This window comes from Pristiophorus japonicus, chromosome 10, assembly GCF_044704955.1.
Source record: "Pristiophorus japonicus isolate sPriJap1 chromosome 10, sPriJap1.hap1, whole genome shotgun sequence".
NCBI classification, from domain to species: domain Eukaryota; kingdom Metazoa; phylum Chordata; class Chondrichthyes; family Pristiophoridae; genus Pristiophorus; species Pristiophorus japonicus.
The window spans coordinates 1,261,671-1,286,301 of NC_091986.1; the positions used below are offsets into that span (position 1 = coordinate 1,261,671).

At 46.4% G+C, this 24,631-nt stretch overlaps 1 protein-coding gene across 1 annotated transcript in view; it reads left to right on the forward strand.

Annotated features, from left to right (window-relative positions):
* The window catches only part of abcc4 (ATP binding cassette subfamily C member 4 (PEL blood group)), a 443,243-nt gene that overhangs the window by 43,467 nt on the left and 375,145 nt on the right, over window positions 1–24,631 (forward strand). Inside the window, exons 2-3 of the mRNA XM_070892652.1 lie at window positions 9,908–10,018; window positions 14,295–14,376. Of these exons, the coding sequence (XP_070748753.1) occupies window positions 9,908–10,018; window positions 14,295–14,376 (193 nt within the window). The remainder of the gene's footprint in view (window positions 1–9,907; window positions 10,019–14,294; window positions 14,377–24,631) is intronic.

Here is a 24,631-nt window from a genome sequence, read left to right on the forward strand (position 1 = left end):
CACTGTCTATATTCCTCCTAATCTTTGCCCTTTGAACTATGAATTAGTAATTTATGTGTGTGTGCTTCCTGCTTTAACAGTTAGTAGCAAGTCGGGAGTATAAAGAGCTGGAGCGTGGGCCCTTCAACATCATGGGCCACCCCGATCTGTGAGAGGACACCACCGCAGGTTGGGAGTATAAAGAGCTGGAGCAAGCCACTACAGCTTCCAGCGCGAGTCATCCCAAGTGTGCTACGACTTTGAGGTGGGCGACTGGGTGACGTCATCAAGGCCCAGGTTGCCGGTTAGAGCGTGGGCAGGAACATCGGCGGGGCCCAGGCACAGCAGAGGAGCGGGAAGGTCGGGGCGGAGGACCGGTGAGAGATCGTGGCTGAGGTGTGATGAGATGAGCATTGAGAGATCGTTGCGGAGGTGCGGTGAATGTTTGTGGCGGAGGAGTGGCGAGTGATCGTTGTGGGGCCCAGAAGAGCCAAGGGCCCAGGGGCAGCACGGGCCAGCCCACACTGTGATATGTGTGCGCGCTAGGTCTGTGCAGCAGAGCAGGTCTCCGGTCGTCCTGGTTTACCCTTGCCACTTGATAAAGGTCTAGCTCTATCAAACCTGTGTGGTGGCTGATGTGCAACGGTCACCACACGTTAAAAAAATCCACGCACAGGCATCTTCCACCCCTGGAGTTCAGGACTGGAATATCGGGTCCTCCATTGAAACATCTATGAACTCATCACTTTTGGTGTGGAAGCAAGTCATCCTCGTTCGAGGGACCGCCTCTGATGGGTGAACGTGACTTTGTACGACTTAGGATACGGGTAGCCGAGTTTTGGATCACTTCAAGTTTACGCAGGGTAGAATGTCGGAAGCCAGCCAGGAGTGCGTTGGAATATTCCAGTCTTGAGATAACAGAGACATAGATGAGGATTTTAGCAGCAGATGAGCTGAGGCAGGGGTGGAGACAGGTGAAGTTATGGAGGTGCAAATCGGCGGTCTTAGTTCTGCTGCAGATATGTGGTCAAAAACTTACTTCAACCTCCATTTCAAAATTCTAATCCTGTTTTTCAAATCCCTCCATGGCTTCATCCCTCCCTATCTCTGTAATCTCCCTCAGCCCCACGACTTCCTGAGATATCTGTGTTCCTCGAATTCTGGCCTCTTTAGCATCCTTAATTTTAATTGTTCAACCATTGGGGGAAGGTGGGTGGGAGAAGGAAGTGGAGAGCTGGAGTGGGGAGAGGGGCAGGGGATGGGGAGACAGGGATGGGAGGCAGGGAAGGAGGGGGGGGTGGTGGGAAGGAGAGGGAGGGGCTGGAGAGGGGAGGACTTTAGTGTCGAATCTAGAGATGAAGAAGATGATAACAGTGTAAACAAATACTGTTGAATAAAGATACTAATTTGACTGCAAATGTTTTGTGGGAATCTGCTAGTTTTGTGTTATAACACTCTTGTGAAGTTTTGTATGTTAAATGTGCTATATAAATACAAGTTGTAGCCCTCTGCAGCAGCAGCCTGCACTGTGGTCACCATGGTCTGGAAACTACTGTGCATTCTGCCGTCCATTCACTCCCCTATTGCTGATGGAGGTGCTGTCTGTGTTTCCATGGCGACGGATGCTCTGGGAACTTCTATGCTGGGGATCTGCTGTCGATCCCAGTGAAGCTGCCACGTCCTCCACCTCTTCCTGCAATGGTGTCCAGGCTTCCCTGATGTGGCAAATCAGAGCTGCAGAGTCGAGTGTCACATCGATTTGTTGCCACACAGCCTTGGAGATTGACATCTGAACCTGCAGATTTGAGTTGGAGGGAGTTGAGGCAAAGGCACATGAAGCAGGAAATCCCTGGAGGAAGCAATCTTTTTATAAGCACAGCTTTAATATTCTTTCAACAACACTCAAAATTAACCAACAGAGTTCCATTTATTATTAATGTAAAAAGTTCCTTTGCTTGTACAGGTGCTTTGAAATGTACTCCTGTAAAGACACACCATTTACACAATGATAGCCTTCCATCATTTCACTCTTCATCATTATCATCATCATGGTTATATTTCTATTCTTCTCCTGTGCTGTCTCTCGCTGTGGTGGATCAGCAGGAAAGGATAGAAGCTAAGAATGTGAGAATGACTCCGTTGGGATGAAAAGACAGAAAGACTTGGATTTCTATAGCACCTTTCATGACCACTGGATGTCCCAAAATGCTTTACAGCCAATGAAGTACTTTTGACGTGTAGTCACTGTTGTAATGTAGGAAATGAGACAGAAAGGGTGGAAGATTGTCTGTGTGGTGCTTGTCGAGGAGTCCACAGTGACAGTGTGGGTGTTCGATCACTGGCATAGGTAATATACCACCAATGTTGCCACCTATCACTGCAAGAGCAGAGTGCTACTCCGAGCTCTGTGGCATACCTGGGCATTTGAAAAGTGCATGAAAATTTGCCTCCGTGATGATATGGCCCAAGGAATGGTAAAGTGTTGGTAAGATGATTTGTTTGGCAAAGTTGTAAAATTAAGCACAGCGTGAGCAACTTTCTTGTGATCAGCAAATTCCTTCCTTTCCTGCTCTCTGGTTTGGAACTCTGTTCATTCATTCTGCCAACCCTATCTCCAGGCTGCTCTTTGGCTGGTTTAGTCTGGAGAGTGGCTCTCGGCTTCAAGAAATGACCATCCTTCTTTCAATGGCATCCCACAGCATACCTCCAACACAGATTCACTGAAAGGAGCAGTTTGAGTTTTTGTATCTTGCTCCTATCAGTTCTCCCTGGGTCAGCTTTAAGGGCGAGTGACAGTCTTTTAAGAACAACTGTGCTCTATACCCTGACTGCTGTGCACCTCAGGTGGTGTAATGGTTTTGCTTCATGGGTTCTTTTGCTTATGAATTCATAGCAACACATTGCTATTAAGAACTAGTTGGTTTATTCGTAAAGGTTTAACAATCACACTACACATTACCAGTTCATCCACGAGACTCAACCACCTGCCTCATCGTGGATCCCCCGAACCCAACTGGCTGGGGTTTTATTGAGTCTTGTGAACATCACGTGACTGGCTAAGCCACTCACAACGCAACAGCTCTACAAACCTGTGAGCAAACTCACCGGGGCAAACATTACAGGTGGCATGTTTTCTGTTGGGAGCGTTGCAATATTATGTAAATGAGATTACCTTGCATTACGGCATGTGGTCAGCTTAATGAGGGCAGCTTATATAGTGCCTGAGGAAAAACAATTCCCACACCTCTGCTCCTGCATTGCATTGTCAACTAACTGGGCTTTACCTTTTTTTTAAAAAAAGTAACTTTTATTTAAATCTGGTATGAGAAGTGTGAGGTAATGAATTTGGGGAGGGCTAACAAGGCAAGGGAATACACATTAAATGGTAGGACACCGAGAAGTGTAGAGAGACAAAGGGACCTTGGAGTGCAGGTCCACAGATCTCTTAGGGAGCAGACCAGGTAGATAAAGTGGTTAAGAAGGCATACGGAATACTTGCCTTTATTAGCCGATGCATAGAATGCAAGAGCAGGGAGGTGATGCTTGAACTGTATAAAACACTAGCTAGGCCACAGCTAGAGTACTGCATACAGTTCTGGTCACCACATTACAGGAAAGATGTGACTGCACTCATCATCATAGGCAGTCCCTCAAAATCGAGGAGGACTTGCTTCCACTCAAAGTGAGTTCTCAGGTGGCTGTACAGTCCAATACGGGAATTACAGTCTCTGTCACAGGTGGGGCAGATAGTGGTTGAAAGAAAGGGTGGGTGGGGAGTCTGGTTTGCCGCACATTCCTTCTGCTGCCTGCGCTTGGTTTCTGCATGTTCTCGGCGACGAGACTCAAGGCGCTCAGCACCCTCCCGGGTGCTCTTCCTCCACTTTGGGAAGTCTTGGGCCAGGAATTCCCAGATGCTGGTGGGGATGTTGCACTTTATCAAGGAGGCTTTGAGGGTGTCCTTGAAACGTTTCCTCTGCCCACCTGGGGCTCGCATGCCGTGTAGGAGTTCCGAGTAGAGCGCTTGCTTTGAGAGTCTCGTGTCGGGCATGCGGACGACGTGGCCCGCCCAGCGGGGCTGGTCGTCTGTGGTCAGTGCTTCAATGCTGGAGATGTTGGCTTGAGCGAGAACACTGACGTTGGTGCGTCTGTCCTCCCAGTGGATTTGCAGGATCTTGCGGAGGCAGTGCTGGTGGTACTTCTCCAGTGCTTTGAGTTTTCTGCTGTATATAGTCCATGTCTCTGAGCCATATAGGAGGGCGAGTATCACTACTACTCTGTAGACCATAAGCTTGGTGCCAGATTTGAGGTCCTGGTCTTCAAACACTCCCTTCCTCAGGTGACCGAAGGCTGCGCTGGCACACTGCAGGCAGTGCTGGACCTCGTCATTGATGTCTGCCCTCGCTGATAGTAGGCTCCCGAGATATGGGACGTGGTCCACGTTGTCCAAAGCTGCACCGTGGATTTTGATGACCGAGGGGCAGTGCTGTGAGGCGTGGTCAGGTTGTTGTAGGACCTTTGTCTTACGGTTGTTCAGCGTAAGGCCCATGCTCTTGTACACCTTGGTGAAGGTGGTGACAATGGCTTGGAGTTCAGCTTCTGAGTGTGCGCAGACACAAGCGTCGTCCACGTACTGTAGTTTGATGACCTTGGATCTAGCCTGGAGGCGACAAAGGTTGAACAGGTTCCCACTGGTTCTGTAGTTTAGTTCCACTCCAGCGGGGAGCATTGCAGCGAGGAAGATCGAGAAGAGCGTTGGTGCGCTGACGCAGCCCTGCTTGACCCCAGTCCGGACGTGGATTGGGTCTGTGGTGAATATGTTGGTCAGGATCATGGTTTGCATGTTATCGTGGAGCAGGCGGAGGTTGGTGACACACTTTTGGGGGCAGCAGAAACGGAGGAGGATGCTCCATAATCCCTCATGGTTGACAGTGTCAAAGGTCTTTGTGAGGTCAAAGAAGGCCATATACAAGGGTTGGTGCTATTCCCTGCATTTCTCTTGTAGTTGTCATGCGGTGAAGATCGTGTCCGTTGTACCCCTTATTGGACGGAATCCGCATTGTGACTCTGGGAGGAGTTCTTCAGCCACAGGGAGAAGACGATTGAGGAGGATTCTTGCGATGACTTTCCCAATGGCCGACAGCAGGGAGATTGCTCTGTTGCCGCAGTCAGACTTGTCCCCTTTTTGAAAATGGTCATGATTACGGCATCTCTCGGATCTCCTGGCATGCTCTGCTCCTTCCAGGTAAGAGAGATGAGGTCATGCATTCGTGCCTATAGTGCTTCTCCGCCATACTTTAGTACCCCAGCGGGGATTCCATCTGCTTCTGATGCCTTGTTCTTGAGCTGACAGATGGCCTTTTCTACCTCATGCAGGGCTGGCATTTTGGTGGCATGGTGCGGGATGGAGTCGAGGACACTCGAGTCGCAGGCAGAGTCTCGGTTAAGGAGATCTTCGAAGTGCTCCTTCCAGCGGGCACTGACTGTCTCAGTGTCCTTAATGAGTGTCTCTCTGTTCTTGGCCAGCAGTGGGATGGGGCCTTTGGGTGCTTGGGCCATAGGTGGCCTTGACTGCACTGAAAAATCCTCGCACGTCATGGTTGTCGACCACCTGCTGGATCTCCTGAGCTTTCTCCACCCACCATCTGTTTTTTAGGTCACGGGTTTTTTGATGGACCTCGGCCTTCAGCCACCTGTAGAGCTGCTTTGCTGCTCCCGAATTGGGTTGCTGCTTTAAGTTCAGAAATGCCTTGCGCTTGTGACTTATTAGCTCCTGGATCTCCTGGTCATTTTCGTCAAACCAGTCTTGGTGTTTCCTGGTTGATTGCACTAAAGAGGGTGCAGAGGAGATTTACGAGGATGTTGCCTGGACTGGAGAATTTTAGCTATGAGGAAAGATTGGATAGGCTGAGTTTGTTTTCTTTGGAACAGGAGACTGAGTGGAGACCTTATTGAAGTGTATAAAATTATGAGGGGCCCAGATGGAGTGGATAGGAAGGACCTATTTCCCTTAGCAGAGGGGTCAACAACCAGGGGACATAGATTTAAAGTAATTGGTAGGAGATTTAGAATCATAGAAAATAGGTGCAGGAGTAGGCCGTTTGGCCTGTCGAGCCTACACCATCATTCAATAAGATCATGGCTGATCATTCCCTCCGTACCCCTTTACTGCTTTCTCTCCATACTCCTTGATCCCCTTAGCCGTAAGAGCCATATCTAACTCCCTCTTGAATATATCCAATGAACTGGCATCAACAACTCTCTGCGATAGGGAATTCCACAGGTTAACAACTCTCTGAGTGAAGAAGTTTCTCCTCATCTCAGTCCTAAATGGCCTACCCCTTATCCTTAGACTGTGTCCCCTGGTTCTGGACTTCCCCAACATCGGGAACAATCTACCCGCATCTAACCTGTCCCGTCCCGTCAGAATCCTGTATGTTTCTATGAGATCCCCTCTCATCCTTCTAAACTCCAATGTATAAAAGCCCAGTTGATCCAGTCTCTCCTCATGTCAGTCCAGCCATCCCGGGAATCGGTCTGGTGAACCTTCGCTGCACTCCCTCAATAGCAAGAACGTCCTTCCTCCGATTAGGAGACCAAAACTGAACACAATATTCCAGGTGATGCCTCACCAAGGCCCTGTACAACTGCAGTAAGACCTCCCTGCTCCTATACTCAAATCCCCTAGCTATGAAGGCCAACGTACCATTTGCCTTCTTCACCGCCTGCTGTACCTGTATGCCGACTTTCAATGACTGATGTACCATGACCCTCCAGGTCTTGTTGCACCTCCCCTTTTCCTAAACTGCCACCATTCAGATAATATTCTGTCTTCACATTTTTGCCCCCAAAGTGGATAATCTCACATTTATCCACATTATACTGCATCTGCCACTCTTTTGCCCACTCACCTAACCTGTCCAAGTCACCCTGCATCCTCTTGGCGTCCCCCTCACAGCTCCTGCCGCCACCCAGTTTAGTGTCATCTGCAAACTTGGAGATATTACACTCAATTCCTTCATCCAAATCATTGATGTATATTGTAAAGAGCTGGGGTCCCAGCACTGAGCCCTGCGGCACTCCACTAGTCACTGCCTGCCATTCTGAAAAGGACCCGTTTATCCCGACTCTCTGCTTCCTGTCTGCCAACCAGTCCTCTGTCCACGTCAGTATATTAGAGGAGATATGAGGGAAAATTTCTTCACCCAGAGGGTGGTGGGGGTTTGGAACTCGCTGCCTGAAAGGGTGGTAGAGGCAGAAACCCTCACCACATTTAAAAATTACTTGGATATGTACTTTAAGTGGTGTAACGTACAGGGCTACAGACCAAGAGCTGGAAAGTGGTTGGATAGCTTTTTGTCGGTCGACGTGGACAAGATGGGCTGAAATGGCCTCCTTCCGTGCTATAACTTTCTATGATTCTATGAATGTATGATTATATTTTGCTTAGAAGAATTTTATTTCTATTTTTTTTAATAAGCCATTCTGCTCATTTTATGCATCATATTTCTGTGTAGCAGTTCTTCAGAAGCTTTGGGCCTGGACGGCTGCCTATCCCTGTCGATGGTCTGTCTTTATAGGAATACAATTCAAAGTACAAGCAAAGGAATCTTTTATGTTAATAATAAATGGAGCTCTGATGGTTAATTTTGAGTGTTGAAAGAATATTAAATCTGAGCTGATAAGATTATTTATAAATGGGAATTGTGTTAACTTCTTGAACTCATAGTCTAATCCAAATTACTGATTCATTTAATTTGCAATTTCTGAGCTTGGCTGAGAGGTTTGTTTCCCTACGTTGTAAGATGACCAAAAGTGCTGCCTCGCAGCAGTTTCAAATTAAATCTCCATTGGCAGGTGCATATAACGGTGTTGCTACTAAAACCATGATGCGAATCAAATCCTCTTTCCCTCCCTAATGTGCCCAAGCAACTGCCAACTGGCCCAGGCCTAGTTTGACTGCTCCATAATCAGTTGTTCCTGGGCAAGGTGAGATGTGCCTCAACCCCACTGAGCCATTAATAATTGGCCTTATTGTTGCTGCAACAGGTTACAATGCTAGTCTCATTCTCCACCATAGTCCTGGTTTACAAGACTATTCTTGCCTTGTGCAGTTGCTTCCCAAGCGCCTACAGATGTTTTTTTGCTTCACCATTGTTATCCCCACCTTCTCTGCCTGGTTCAGGTGACTGGCAGAGCAAGATGCCTGGGATTTTGAAACCTCCCTTTCTTTGGTGATCTTGCTTTTTAAACTTGAGTACCCATCAAGTAACCCTTATCCCCACCCTGACCTACAAGGACCATCAGCAGGTTGGGGGCTTCAAAGGAGCCATACCACTTCAGGTTACAGTGCGTGCTGGAGAACGACGGCTATGAAGAGGGCGACTGGATTGGACGTCACCAAGGTCCAGGTTGCTGATTGGTGCGTGGGCAGGTCCAGGAGGAGCGATGTGATCGGGGCCCAGAAGAGGCGAGGGCCCAGGGGCAGCACGGGCCAGCCCACACTGCGATATGTGTGCGCACGAGGTCCGTGCAGCAGAGCTGGTCTCCAGTCATCTTAGTTAATCCTTAACCCTTGCCACTGGACCAAGACCTAGCTCTGTCAAGCCCGTGTGGTGGCTGGTGTGCAACGGCCACCCCACGTTAAAAAAATCCACGCACAGGCATCTTCCACCCTTCAACATGTAGTTTGGGATCTGGAATATTCAATGTGGAACATTGAAACACCTGTGAACTCCCGTTTTGGCATGGAAGCAAGTCATCCTCGATACGAGGGACCGTCTGATAATCCCCACCAGAGCATCATGAAAGGCGATCAAAACTAGTTCGGGATCACAATGACCATGAAATACATACCCAACATTCCACTTACCTTTTGTACGCAGTGATATTAGTAACAGTAAGGAACTCGTATAGCTGCAAATCTGTACTCGGCACATGGTCTTGTTCAATTTATTCCAAAGTGCCAATAACCTTCTGTGTTAAGAAGAATCTTATGACGTCTAACTATACATAGCCTATAAGCATGACCCTTCGTTTTCCCTAACCTACTTGTACAAATACTAAAACAAAAGCAAAATACTACAGATGCTGTAAATTTGAAAAACAGAAAAGACTGGACAGATAATGTTTCAATCATTAACTCTTGTTTTTCTCTCCACAGAGTGTTTCCAGTGTTTTCTGTTTTTAGCACAAATGCCTACATGTAGTCTAGTCCCATAATCATTTTAAATATTTAAATTAAATCATCCTGAAATTTGCACTTTTCTAGTGTAAAAAGACTCTGCTCTCTAGGCCTATCGATTGCCAAGGGCTTTCAAACACGTGATCATTCGAGCTTCGGATTACATACCTTGTGAGACCAAGATTGGATATGCTGTTCCAGAGGAGGCCTAAACAGGATCTTGTTTGTTTTATACTGGATATATCTCAGCTGGCTGACTGGTAGCACTCCTGTCTGTCAGAATATCATGGGTTCAAGCTCCACTCCAAAGATTCAAGGCCATAATTTAGGCTGACATTCCAGTTCAGTACTGATAGTCCTGCCTTATCAGAGGTGTCCAATTTCAAATGAGATTTCAAACAATTTGCATGTTCAGATGAACATTAAAAAAATGACATGGTATAATTCGATGAGGAAGTGGGGAGTTTTTCCAGTTTTCTGGCCGACATTTATCCCTCAGCCATAACCACCAAAAGAGATTAATTAGTACTTATTTTCTATTTATGGGACCATGCTGTGCACAAATTACCTACAGTAAAACTGCAGTGACTGCACTTCAAAAATAATTCATGGGCTATAAGGAGTTTTGGATGTTTGCTTCATTGAATTGATCCTCTTCCACACAACCCTTTTCACATCATTAGGTTATGTGTGATAAAGACAGACATGTTTAGAATGTTTTTTTCATTTTATTTTTGATCTGTTTAGTTGGTTAAATCCACTGTTTCGAATTGGATACAAAAGGAGACTAGAGGAAAACGACCTGTACAAAGTGCTTCCAGAAGATGGATCGGAGAGGTTAGGAGAAGAACTGCAATGGTAAATGATGGTATTCCTATTATCTGCCCTGGTCCCTTGAATTGTTCTAATGTACTTAGTAGACTAAGTATTTTGTGCACTTTACAACAACAGATGAAGTCCATGTGTGTTTGTAATTTGGTTTAATAACATTTTTGCACTCTAGTCAACCTCCGTAGTACTCATTGTGCTCTCTGTAGCTTTCAGCCCATGCGGTGTGAGGCAGCACTAGTAAGGGGCCTTGTTCAACTGCATTGTGGAATTCGATCAAGACTTGATTCTGGAGTTACAGATTTTCCACATCTTCACATACCGGGTTTGCAAACCATGGGCATGTTTACCTCAATTTTTGAATGTGCGCTGGAGGGAAGTGGATGTAAACTTGGAAAATCTATTTTATCTTGTCATATTTGTATTCTTGCAAAGCCAAAGCTGCATTACAACAGCATAAAAATAGCAGTAGCAACACCTCAGACATCCTGTGCACTCCAGTAATTAATTTGCAACTATTGATGTTTATTTGTATAACTTACAACACTTTAGTCATTGTGAGTGCATGTGGGCTATGTTAACAGGAATTACATGTCCATTGTGAGTAAAAAAAACATGTATGCTGATCTTGACTGAGTCGTCACTGTTATACGGAACAGTGACCAGCTGATCTTGCTCGAGTATTTTAATGTCTGCATTGGCACGTCCACAGCCATGGCACACTGCCATCAGAAGTGATGGTGTCCGAGAAACTTCAACGGCAGTGGTCTTCTGCTGTTAACCAAGCATGTTGATTATTTACTAATCACTACTGGACTTTCATGTCTGTCTGACGAATACAACATAACTTGCATGCACCCTTGCTCTAAATGTCATCACCCAAGCAAGTGTGTCACGTACCAGTCCCATGTGAGGAATTGACTGCTGGACAGATTGTTAAATAGTTCATCTAAGCTCTTGCTGTTGAATAATTCAAGCTCATAAATCGCACATGCAGCTTAAATTTAAATGCCTTAAAGAAACAGACTTCAATAATACTCGAGATAAGCTTGAAATAATGCTCGCAATTTGTGGTCAGGAGAGCGGTAAAGGTGTTCCTTGCTGGCTGCGAACTTAACTGCCCACAGAGATCTCGTGTTCACTGTGGGGAAAGGATTGCCTCTTTTGACATTGTGACTTCCGCGCAATATAGTGGGAATTCCCTAGTGTGATCTGCTGTGATATTAACAAGCTGCCGGGAACGGTAGCGTGGTGATTATGCCCGAGTTCAAATCCTGCCATGCCAGTTGGGGAATTTAAATTCAGTTAGTTAAATACAAAAAAAATCTGGAATAAAACGTATCTGTAATGGTGACGATGAAACGTGTCGTAAAAACCCATCTGGTTCACTAATGTTCTTTACGGAAGGAAATTTGCCGTCCTATTTAAAAAAGGAGGCAGACAAAAAGCAGGAAACTATAGACCAGTTAGCCTAACATCTGTGGTTGGGAAAATGTTGGAGTCCATTATTAAAGAAGCAGTAGCAGGACATTTGGAAAAGCAAAATTCGGTCAGGCAGAGTCAGCATGGATTTATGAAGGGGAAGTCATGTTTAACACATTTTCTGGAGTTCTTTGAGGATGTAATGAACACGGTGGATAAAGGTGAACCAGTGGATGTGGTGTATTTGGACTTCCAGAAGGCATTTGACAAGGTACCACATAAAAGTTACTGCACAAGATAAACGTTCACGGGGCTGGGGGTAATATATTAGCCTGGATAGAGGATTGGCTAACAAACAGAAAACAGTGAGTCGGGATAAATGGTTCATTCTCTGGTTGGCAACCAGTAACTAGTGGGGTGCTGCAGGGATCAGTGCTGGGACCCCAGTATATATATTTACAATCTATATTAACGACTTGGAAGGAGGGACTGAGTGTAACGTAGCCAAGCTTTCTGATGATACAAAGATGGGAGGAAAAGCAATGTGTGAGGAGGACACAAAAAATCTGCAAAAGGACATAGACAGGCTAAGTGAGTGGGCAAAAATTTGGCAGATGGAGTATAATGTTGGAAAGGGCGAGGTCATGCACTTTGGCAGAAAAAAATCAAAGAGCAAGTTATTATTTAAATGGAGAAAGATTGCAAAGTGCCGCAGTACAGCGGGATCTGGGAGTACTTGTGCATGAAACACAAAAGGATAGTATGCAGGTACAGCAAGTGATCAGGAAGGCCAATGGTATCTTGGCCTTTATTGCGAAGGGGATGGAGTATAAAAGCAGGGAAGTCTTGCTACAGCTGTACAAGGTATTGGTGAGGCCACATCTGGAATACTACGTGCAGTTTTGGTTTCCATATTTATGAAAGGATATACTTGCTCTTAGAATAAGGGGCCACCCATTTAAAACAGAGATGAGGAGAAATTTTTTCTGAGGGTTGTAAATCTGAAATTCGCTGCCTCAGAAAGCTGTGGAAGCTGGGATATTGAATAAATTTAAGACAGAAGTAGACCGTTTCTTAAACGATAAGGAGATAAGGGGTTATGGGGAGCGGGCGGGAAAGTGGACCTGAGTCCATGATCGGATCAGCCATGATCGTGTTAAATGGCAGTGCAGGCTCAAGGGGCTGTATGGCCTACTCCTGTTCCTATTTCTTATGTTCTTATGAAATGGTCTAGCAAGCCACTCAGTTGTAAAAAATTGCTACAAAGAACAGGGGTTCAAGAAGGTGGCTCACCACCACCTTCTCAATTAGAGATGGGAAATAAATGCTGGTCTTGCCAGCGACACCCACATCCTGTGAACAAACTGTCTTAAGTAGCTAATCACATTGCAGAATTCTCACAGACAGGGAATCAGGAAATGAGAAGCTGCTTTTATCTAGACTTTATCATGTTACAGAGAGCAAAACAAAAGTTGGGGCTCCTGCATGGGGATAAGGGAGAACCTGATACATCGGCCCTGAAATCCCATTTCTGGGCTTCCCGCGGGCGGTCGCCTGAAAAGAGGAGAAAAGATGCGCACTTACCTTTTAGCTCAGGCGTCCACCAGCGATTGCAGTTTTAGGCCTAAGGCATGCGCGTCGGAGCGCGTGCACATCTGAATGGACGTAGAGCTGGAGTCACGTGGGCCTGGACACCCAATCAAGGTCAAATATTTTCTCATTCATAATAATGGGAACTCCTTAATTAGGAGTTCTCATTATTATGAATGAGAACCCCCTCAAACACCTAAACACAAGTTTTAAAAAAAAACACCCCACATATTTAAATTAAAGTAAATTATTGTGTTACAAAAAAAAATACTTTTTAGATTGTTTTTTTATGTTTTGTAATTATGGTTTAAAATAAAAACCCTGCCTACTAAGGTAAGATAACATAATGTGTTTTTAAATGTTACTTTTATGCTTTTACCAGCCGCAGAAGTTTTAAAGACATTCGCTGGGCAAGAGGTGGGCAAATACCGTAAACCGGCTTTTGCAATGCCTTCCCGAGTCCGTGCACGCTCCGTACGGACTCCGGGAGGCTGGAATTTGAGGCCCATGAGCAAACTTTTTTAAATAATTTTTTTTTAAGATTCTTAAAAATTTTAATTTTTTTTATCATAATGGAGAAATTTGACACGCCACAAAATTAAAATTAGTTTTTCAGGTCCATAACATTTGTTTACCAGTCAACATGCTGTTAAAGCCCCAGTTACACTTAATCCAACAAGGCTTAACATTTAATGGGGTATTTAACAACGATATTACCCCAGAAAAGTCTCTTTCGATTTTCCGGTTTGCCGGCCAAGGGGGGTGCACAGCGCAGCCAGTTTCAGAGCAGTGAATACCGACCAAAACTTCAGGATTTCCGCATTTAGATGCGCATGAGCAACAACCTGAAGTTCCGGTCAGTTTCAAAGGTGTAATAACGGCGAACACTGTTAATTCGCCGTTATTACCCACCTCACATTCTGGACCATTGTTCATAAAGATTTGTGATCCAAAAAAATTATCAAAGACCAATGTCATATATTCAGGAACATGGTTTATCGGCCTGCATATGAATCAGTAAGTGCCTTCAAGTTTTAGAATGTGATACACCTGTTCATCACCACCACCACCACACCTGCGTCCACTCTGCACGTGGGTTCGCAGGTGACTGTACAGTCCAATACGGGAACTACAGTCTCTGTCACAGCTGGAACAGACGTGGTTGAAGGAAGCGGTGGGTGGGGAGTCTGGTTTGCCGCACGCTCCTGCCGTTGCCTGCGCTTGGTTTCTGCATGCCCTTGGCGACAAGACTGGAGGCGCTCAGCGCCCTCCCGGATGCTCTTCCTCCACTTAGGGTGGTCTTTGGCCAGGGATTCCCAGGTCCCGGAGGGATGTTGCTCTTTATCAAGGAGGCTTTGAGGGTCACCGACGACGAGGTCACCTGAGAAAGAGAGTGTTTGAAGACCAGGACCTCAAATCTGGCATTGAGCTTATGGTCTACAGGGCAGTAGTGATACCCACCCTCCTATATGGCTCAAGAGACATGGACTTTATACAGTAGGCACCTCCAAGCGCAGAAGAAATACCACCAGCACTGCCTCCGCAAAATCCTGCAAATCCCCTGGGAGGATAGACGCACCAACGTCTGTGTTCTCGCTCAGGCCAACATCCCCAGCATCGAAGCACTGACCACACTCGACCAGCTCCATTGGGCGGGCCACATCGTCCACATGCCCGACACGAGACTCCCAAAGCAAGCGCTCTACTTGGAACTCCTTCACGGCAAGCGAGCCAAAGGCGGACAGAGGAAACGTTACATACCTGTACAAAGATCCAGGTTAATTCGTGGGCCGCTTTGGCATCATGGTAGCACTTTTGTCTCTTAATTCAGGAAGTCATAAGTTCAAACCCCAATCCAGAGGCAAGCACATAATGTAAGCTGACATTTCAGTGCAGCACCGAAAGAATGCTGCCCTATCGAAGGTGTAGTCTTTCAGATGAGACATTTGGCTGAATTTTAATGGGCAAGGCAGGTTGGAGGCGGGGGAGGAGGTGCTCCGAGGTGAGCAGGAAACCCGGGAGGGCAGGTTTCCTGTCGGTAGGGCCTGATTTGCATGGGAAGCCTCTTGTTTCCCATCCGCAACCAGCCAGATTAAGAGTCTGAGAGTGGGTAGGCCTGCAGCACTGGGCTGCACAGAGGAGGGAGGGAGGGAGGGAGGGATTGCACGGTGGCAGAGGGGCAGCAGGTGGCAGTCCGAGTTGAATTGAGGGCCTTGGAGCAGCTGCAGCAGGAGGGTGGGATTGTCTGAGTTGGAGCCGCAGAGCGACACGGTTGGGGGATCGGTGGTCTGGGGGGGGTGTTGTATTTGGAGGCCTCGGGGGTGGGGGGGGGGTGTGGTTATCCGTTCACGGGGTGGGTTAGGTAGGGATCCTGGATTCAGGAGGTAAGTATGAACACGCTTGCCTCCTGATCCAGCAGTCCTCGCCTTGCATTAGCTGGCTGGTTTCACCAGGTGTGCAAAACCCGAATAGTTCAAGTTAAATATAAAATGGACATTATAGCAGAGGTTTCCAGCCTCATTATAATATTTAAATAGATGACCTGCCTCCTGGCAGTGGAGACGCGAGTTCATATCCCACAGCTGTGGAATTTAAATTTAGTTCATTAAACAAATCTGGAATAAAAAGCTAGTATCAGTAATAGTGACCATGAAACTAGTGGATTGTTGTAAAAATCCATCGAGTTCATTAATGTCCTTTCAGAACAACAACTTGTATTTAAATAGCGCCTTTAATGTATTAAAACGTCCCAAAGCCCCTCACAGGAGTATTATGAGACAAAAGAAATTGACACCAAGCTACATAAGGAGAAATATGGGCAGGTGACCAAAAGCTTGGTCAGAGGTGGGTTTTAAGTAGTATCTTGAAGGAAAAAAGAGAAGCGGAGAGGTTTATGCAGGGAGTTCCAGAGCTGAGGGCCGAGACAACAGAAAGCATGGCCACCGATGGTTGAGCGCTTATAATCAGGGATGCTCAAGAGGGCAAAATTAGAGGAGCGCAGACATCTTGGAGGAGTTTGTGGGGCTGGAGGAGATTACAGAGATAGGGAGGGGCGAGGCCATGGAGGGATTTGAAAACAAGGCTGAGAATTTTGAAATCGAGGCGTTGCTTAACCGGTAGCCAATGTAGGTCAGCGAGCACAGCGGGTGATGGGTGACCGGGACTCGGTGCGAGTTAGGACACGGCAGCTGAGTTTTGGATTATCTCAAGTTTACGTAGGCTAGAATGTGGGAGATCAGCCAGGAGTGTGTTGGAATAGTCAGGTCGAGAGGTAACAAAGGCATGAATGAGGGTTTCACCAGTGGATGAGCTGAGGCAGGAGCGGAGACGTGTGATGTTACGAAGGTGGAAATAGGCGGTTTTAATTATGCTGCGAATAGGTGGGCGAAAGCTCCTTTCAGGGTCAGATATGACATCAAGGTTGTGAATAGTGTTTCAGCCTCAAACAGATGTTAGAGAGAGGAGTGGAGTCAGTGGCTTGGGAATGGAGTTCATGGTGGGGACCGAAAACAATAGCTTCAGTCTTCCCAATATTTAATTGGAGAAAATTTCTGCTCATCCAGAATTGGATGTCGGACAAGCAGTCTGACATTTTAGAGACCATGGTGGTGAGGTAGAACTGGGTGTCATCAGCATACATGCAGAAACTGATGCTGTGTTTTCGGATGACGTCGCCAAGCGGCAGCATGTCGATGAGCAATAGGAGGGGGCAGAGGATTGATCCTTGGGGGAGACCAGTGGGAGCAGGAAGAGAAGCCATTGCAGGTGTTTCTCTGGCTACGAGTAGATAAATAAGAATGAAACTAGGAGAGTGCAGTCCCACCCAGCTGGACGGTGGAGAGGCGTTGGAGAAGGATGGAGTGGTCAAACATGTCAGAGGCTACAGACAGGTCAAGAAGAACAAGGCTGGATAGTTTACCTTTGTCACAGTCACATGATTTTTGAGAGCCATTTCGGTACTCTGGCAGGGGCGGAAACCTGATTTGGAAGGATTCAAACATGGGAAAGATAGGCACGGATTTGGGAGGGTCAACAACACATTCAAGGACATTGGAGGGGAAAGGGAGGTTGGAGATGGGGTGGTAGTTTGCAAGGATAGAGAGGTCAAGGGTTGGTTTTTGAGGAGAGGGGTGATGATGCAGATTTGAGGGAGAGCGGGACAGTACCGAAGGAGAGAGAACCTTTAACAATGCCAGCTAACATGGGAGCCAGAAAAGGAAGTTGGGTGGTCAGCAGTTTGGTGGGAATAGGGTCAAGGGAGCAGGAAGTGGGCCTCATGAACAGGATGAGCGTAGGTAGGTCATGAAGAGAGATCAGAGAAACTGGTGAAAGATGTGAGTTTCAAGCTATGCCAAGGGTAACCTTAGAGAAAGTTTGGCCCGGTGATCTAGGGGTAAGGAGGGGAGTGGCAGAAGCAGCTGATCGGATGGTCTCAATCTTGGAGACAAAGAAGTCCATGAGCTCATAGAAACATAGACATAGAAACATAGAAAATAGGTGCAGGAGTAGGCCATTCAGCCCTTCTAGCCTGTACTGCCATTCCATGAGTTCATGGCTGAACATGCAACTTCAGTACCCTCTTCCTGCTTTCTCGCCATACCCCTTGATCCCCCGAGTAGTAAGGACTTCATCTAACTCCTTTTTGAATATATTTAGTGAATTGGCCTCAACTACTTTCTGTGGTAGAGAATTCCACAGGTTCACCACTCTCTGGGTGAAGAAGTTTCTCCTCATCTCGGTCCTAAATAGCTTACCCCTTATCCTTAGACTGTGACTCCTGGTTCTGGACTTCCCCAACATTGGGAACATTCTTCCTGCATCTAACCTGTCTAAACCCGTCAGAATTTTAAACGTTTCTATGAGGTCCCCTCTCATTCTTCTGAACTCCAGTGAATACAAGACCAGTTGATCCAGTCTTTCTTGATAGGTCAGTCCCACCATCCCGGGAATCAGTCTGGTGAATCGTCACTGTACTCCCTCAATAGCAAGAATGTCCTTCCTCAAGTTAGGAGACCAAAACTGTACACAATACGCCAGGTGTGGCCTCACCAAGGCCCTGTACAACTGTAGCAACACCTCCCTGCCCCATGTACTCAAATCCCCTCGCTATGAAGGCCAACATGCCATTTGCTTTCTTAACCGCCTGCTGTATCTGCATGCCAACCTTCAATGACTGATGTACCATGACACCCAGGTCTCGTTGCAGCTCCCCTTTTCCTAATCTGTCACCATTCAGATAATAGTCTGCCTCTCTGTTTTTACCACCAAAGTGGATAACCTCACATTTATCCACATTATACTTCATCTGCCATGCATTTGCCCACTTACCGAACCTATCCAAGTCACTCTGCAGCCTCATAGCATCCTCCTCGCAGCTCACACTGCCACCCAACTTAGTGTCATCCGCAAATTTGGAGATACTACATTTAATCCCCTCGTCTAAATCGTTAATGTACAATGTAAATAGCTGGGGCCCCAGCACAGAACCTAGTCACTGCCTGCCATTCTGAAAAGTACCCATTTACTCCTACTCTTTGCTTCCTGTCTGCCAACCAGTTCTCAATCCACATCAGCACACTACCCCCAATCCCATGTGCTTTAACTTTGCACATTAATCTCTTGCGTGGGACCTTGTCGAAAGCCTTTTGAAAGTCCAAATATATCACATCAACTGGTTCTCCCTTGTCCACTTTTCTGGAAACATCCTCAAAAAATTCCAGAAGATTTGTCAAGCATGATCTCCCTTTCACAAATCCATGCTGACTTGGACCTATCATGTCACCTTTTTCCAAATGCGCTGTTATGACATCCTTAATAATTGATTCCATCATTTTACCCACTACTGAGGTCCTGCTGACCGGTCTATAATTCCCTGTTTTCTCTCTCCCTCCTTTTTTAAAAAGTGGGGTTACATTGGCTACCCTCCACTCGATAGGAACTGATCCAGAGTCAATGGAATGTTGGAAAATGACTGTCAATGCATCCGCTATTTCCAAGGCCACCTCCTTAAGTACTCTGGGATGCAGTCCATCAGGCCCTGGGGATTTATCGGCCTTCAATTTCTCCAACACAATTTCCCGACTAATAAAGATTTCCCTCAGTTCCTCCTCCTTACTAGACCCTCTGACCCCTTTTACATCCGGAAGGTTGTTTGTGTCCTCCTTAGTGAATACTGAACCAGACTACTTGTTCAATTGGTCTGCCATTTCTTTGTTCCCCGTTATGACTTCCCCTATTCTGACTGCAGGGGACCTACGTTTGTCTTTACTAACCTTTTTTTCTTTATATATCTATAGAAACCTTTGCAATCCGTCTTAATGTTCCCTGCAAGCTTCTTCTCGTACTCCATTTATCCTGCCCTAATCAAACCCTTTATCCTCCTCTGCTGAGTTCTAAATTTCTCCCAGTCTCCGGGTTCGCTGCTATTTCTGGCCAATTTGTATGCCACTTCCTTGGCTTTAATACTATCCCTGATTTTCCTTGATAGCCACGGTTGAGCCACCTTCCCTTTTTTATTTTTACGCCAGACAGGAATGTACAATTGTTGTAGTTCATCCATGCGGTCTCTAAATGTCTGCCATTGCCCATCTACAGTCAACCCCTTAAGTATCATTCGCCAATCTATCCTAGCCAATTCACGCCTCATACCTTCAAAGTTACCCGTCTTTAAGTTCTGGACCATGGTCTCTGAATTAACTGTTTCATTCTCCATCCTAATGCAGAATTCCACCATATTGTGGTCACTCTTCCCCAAAGGGCCTCGCACAATGAGATTGCTAATTAATCCTCTCTCATTACACAACACCCAGTCTAAGATGGCCTCCCCCCTAGTTGGTTCCTCGACATATTGGTCCAGAAAACCATCCCTTATGCACTCCAGGAAATCCTCCTCCACCGTATTGCTTCCAGTTTGGTTAGCCCAATCTATGTGCACATTAAAGTCACCCATTATAACTGCTGCACCCTTATTGCATGCACCCTTATTGCATGCACCCCTAATTTCCTGTTTGATGCCCTCCCCAACATCACTACTACTGTTTGGAGGTCTGTACACAACTCCCACTAACGTTTTTTGCCCTTTCGTGTTCTGCAGCTCTACCCATATAGATTCCACATCATCCAAGCTAATGTCTTTCCTAACTATTGCATTAATCTCCTCTTTAACCAGCAATGCTACCCCACCTCCTTTTCCTTTTATTCTATCCTTCCTGAATGTTGAATACCCCTGGATGTTGAGTTCCCAGCCCTGATCATCCTGGAGCCATGTCTCCGTATTCCCAATCACATCATATTTGTTAACATCTATTTGCACAGTTAATTCATCCACCTTATTGCGGATACTCCTTGCATTAAGACACAAAGTCTTCAGGCTTGTTTTTTTAACACCCTTTGTCCTTTTAGAATTTTGCTGTACAGTGGCCCTTTTTGTTCTTTGCCTTGGGTTTCTCTGCCCTCCACTTTTCCTCATCTCCTTTCTGTCTTTTGCTTTTGCCTCCTTTTTGTTTCCCTCTGTCTCCCTGCATTGGTTCCCATCCCCCTGCCATATTAGTTTAACTCCTCCCCAACAGCACTAGCAAACACTCCCCCTTGGACATTGGTTCTGGTCCTGCCCAGGTGCAGACCGTCCGGTTTGTACTGGTACCACCTCCCCCAGAACTGGTTCCAATGCCCCAGGAATTTGAATCCCTCCCTGCTGCACCACTCCTCAAGCCACGTATTCATCTGCGCTATCCTGCGATTCCTACTCTGACTAGCACGTGGCACTATTAGCAATCCCAAGATTACTACTTTTGAGGTCCTACTTTTTAATTTAGCTCCTAGCTCCTTAAATTCGTTTTGTAGGACCTCATCCCTTTTTTTAACCTATGTCGTTGGTACCAATGTGCACCATGACAACTGGCTGTTCTCCCTCCCTTTTTAGAATGTCCTGCACCCGCTTCGAGACATCCTTGACCCTTGCACCAGGGAGGCAACATACCATCCTGGAGTCTCGGTTGCGGCCGCAGAAATGCCTATCTATTCCCCTCACCATTGAATCCCCTATCACCATCGCTCTCCCACTCTTTTTCCTGCCCTCCTGTGCAACAGAGCCAGCCACGGTGCCATGAACTTGGCTGCTGCTGCCCTCCCCTGATGAGTCATCCCCCTCAACAGCACTCAAAGCAGTATATCTGTTTTGCAGGGGGATGACCACAGGGGACCCTTGCACCACCTTCCTTGCACTGCTCTTCCTGCTGGTCTTCCATTCCCTATCTGGCTGTGGACCCTTCTCCTGCGGTAAGACCAACTCGCTACACGTGCTACTCACATCATTCTCAGCATCGCGGATGCTCCAGAGTGAATCCACCCTCAGCTCCAATTCCGCAACGCGGACCGTCAGGAGCTGGAGGCGGATACACTTCCCGCACACGTAGTCGTCAGGGACACCGGAAGTGTCCCTGAGTTCCCACATGGTACAGGAGGAGCATATCACATGACCGAGCTCTCCTGCCATGACTTAACCCTTAGATACACTTAAATTGGCAACAACACTGTTAAAAGTTACTGACTAATATAAAAAAGAAAAAAAAAAGCTACTCACCAATCACCAGCCAATCACTTACCCCCTAGGTTGTGATGTCACCTTTCTGTTTCTTTCTACTTCTTTTTTGCCTTCTCCCTGTAGCTGCACAGGTACGCCTTTTATAGGCCTCTCGCTGACCCCGGACTCACGCCTCAGCGACCACAAACTCCCGCTGCCTCTCACTGCCGCTGGGCCTTTTATAGGCCTCTGCTGATTCCCGGATTCTCGCCTCAGCGACCACGAACTCCCGCTGCCTCTCGCGGCCTTTTATAGGCCTCTGCTGATCCCCGGACTCACGCCTCAGCGACCACCTCACACTTGGAGTTAAGGGTGTAGGAGACAGGGGAGAGGGTGAAGAATAGAAGCTGGGGTTTATCTTTGTATTCCAGAACGACACTGGAAAAGTGATTTCCTTCCTTACCTGGTATGGCCTCCAGACCCACAGCAATGTGATTGACTCTTAACTGCCCTCTGAAATGGCCTAGCAAGCCACTCAGTTGTAACAAATTGCTACAAGAAACAATAATAAAATAAAAATGGACGGACCACCCGGCTTCGGACATGAAGAAACACACCCAGCCCAGTCGACCCTGCAAAGTCCTCCTCGCTAACATCTGGGGACTTGTGCCAAAATTGGGAGACCTGTTCCACAGACCAGCAGCAACCTGATCTACAACGCAAAATACTGCGAATGCTGGAAATCTGACATAAAAACAGAAAATGATGGAAATATTCAGGTCAAGCTGCACCTGTGAAGAGAGAAACAGAGTTAATGTTTCAGGTCGATAACCCTTCGTCAGAGCTGGAAAAAGTTAGAGATGTAACAGGTTTTAAGCAAGTGTAGGGGCAGGGAAAGGAGGGAGGGGAAGAAAAAACAAAAAGGGAAGGTCTGTGATAGGGTGGATGGCAGGAGAGATTAAAAGACAAAAGGAATGGTGGTGCAAGGCAAAAGGGGTATTGGGACAAGTTAAGAAACCAAAGATGACGCTAGATGAGTTGTAAATGGAAATGGCAGAATCATCCAACAGCTGCCATGTGAGAGACAAAAAAATAATAATAGGGGCAGGGGTATTTGACAATCCGGAAGGACAGACAGAAAGGAAAAGGAGGTGGGGTAGCTCTATTGATAAAGGATGGAATCACTGCGATAGAAACGATATTGGCTCAAATGATCAAGATGCTGAAACCGTTCGGGTGGAGATAAGGAACAATAAGGGGAAAACGTTACTGGTGGGCATAGTCTTTAGGCCCCCTAACAGTAGCAACTCTGTTGGTCGGAGCATAAACCAGGAAATAGTGAGGGCTTGTAAAAAGGGAACAGCAATAATCATGGGTAATCTTAACCTCCATATTGATTGGACAAATCAAATTGGTCAGGGTAGCCTTGAGGAGTTCATAGAGTACATAAGGGATGGGTTCCTTGAGCAGTATGTAACGGAACCAACCAGGGGGCAGGCTATCTTAGATCAAGCCCTGTGTAATGAGACATGATTAATAAACAATCTCCCAGTAAATTATCCCCTTGGAATGAGTGATCATCGCATGATTGAATTTCAAATCCAGAGGAAGGGTGAGAAAGTTGGATCTCAAACAGAAGAACATAAGAACATAAGAATTAGGAACAGGAGTAGGCCATCGAGCCCCTCGAGCCTGCTACGCCATTCAACAAGATCATGGCTGATCTGGCCGTGGACTCAGCTCCACTTACCCGCCCGCTCCCCATAACCCTTAATTCCCTTATTGGTTAAAATTCTATCTATCTGTGATTTGAATACATTCAATGAGCTAGCCTCAACTGCTTCCTTGGGCAGAGAATTCCACAGATTCACAACCCTCTGGGAGAAGAAATTCCTTCTCAACTCGGTTTTAAATTGGCTCCCCCATATTTTGAGGCTGTGCCCCCTAGTTCTAGTCTCCCCGACCAGTGGAAACAATCTCTCTGCCTCTATCTTGTCTATCCCTTTCATTATTTTAAATGTTTCAATAAGATCACCCCTCATCCTTCTGAACTCCAATGAGTGAGTAGACTGGGTCTTTAATGTATCATCATAAGGTAACCCCCTCATCTCCAGAATCAGTCTCGTGAAGCATCTCTGTACCCACTCCAAAGCTAGTATATCCTTCCTTAAGTAAGGTGACCAAAACTGCACGCAGTACTCCAGGTGCGGCCTCACCAATACCTTGTACAGTTGCAGAAGGATCTCCCTGCTTTTGTACTCCATCCCTCTCACAATGAAGGCCAGCATTCCATTCGCCTTCCTGATTACCTGCTGCACCTGCAAACTAACTTTTTGGGATTCATGCACAAGGACCCCCAGGTCCCTCTGCACCGCAGCATGTTGTAATTTCTCCCCATTCAAATAATATTCCCTTTTACTGTTTTTTTTTTTCCCCCCCCAAGGTGGATGACCTCACATTTTCCGACATTGTATTCCATCTGCCAAACCTTAGCCCATTCACTTAACTTATCTAAATCTCTTTGCAGCCTCTCTGTGTCCTCAACACCACCCGCTTTCCCACTAATCTTTGTGTCATCTGCAAATTTTGTTACACTACACTCTATCCCCTCTTCCAGGTCATCTATGTCTATTGTAAACAGTTGTGGTCCCAGCACCGATCCCTGTGGCACACCACTAACCACCGATTTTCAACCCGAAAAGGACCCATTTATCCCGACTCTCTGCTTTCTGTTAGCCAGCCAATTCTCGATCCATGCTAATACATTTCCTCTGACTCCGCGTACCTTTACCTTCTGCAGTAACCTTTTGTGTGGCACCTTATCGAATGCCTTTTGGAAATCTAAATACACCACATCCATCGGTACACCTCTATCCATCATGCTCGTTATATCCTCAAAGAATTCCAGTAAATTAGTTAAACATGATTTCCCCTTCATGAATCCATGTTGTGTCTGCTTGATTGCACTATTCCTATCTAGATGTCCCGCTATTTCTTCCTTAATGATAGCTTCAAGCATTTTCCCCACTACAGATGTTAAACTAACTGGCCTACAGTTACCTGCCTTTTGTCTGCCCTCTTTTTTTAAACAGAGGCGTTACATTAGCTGC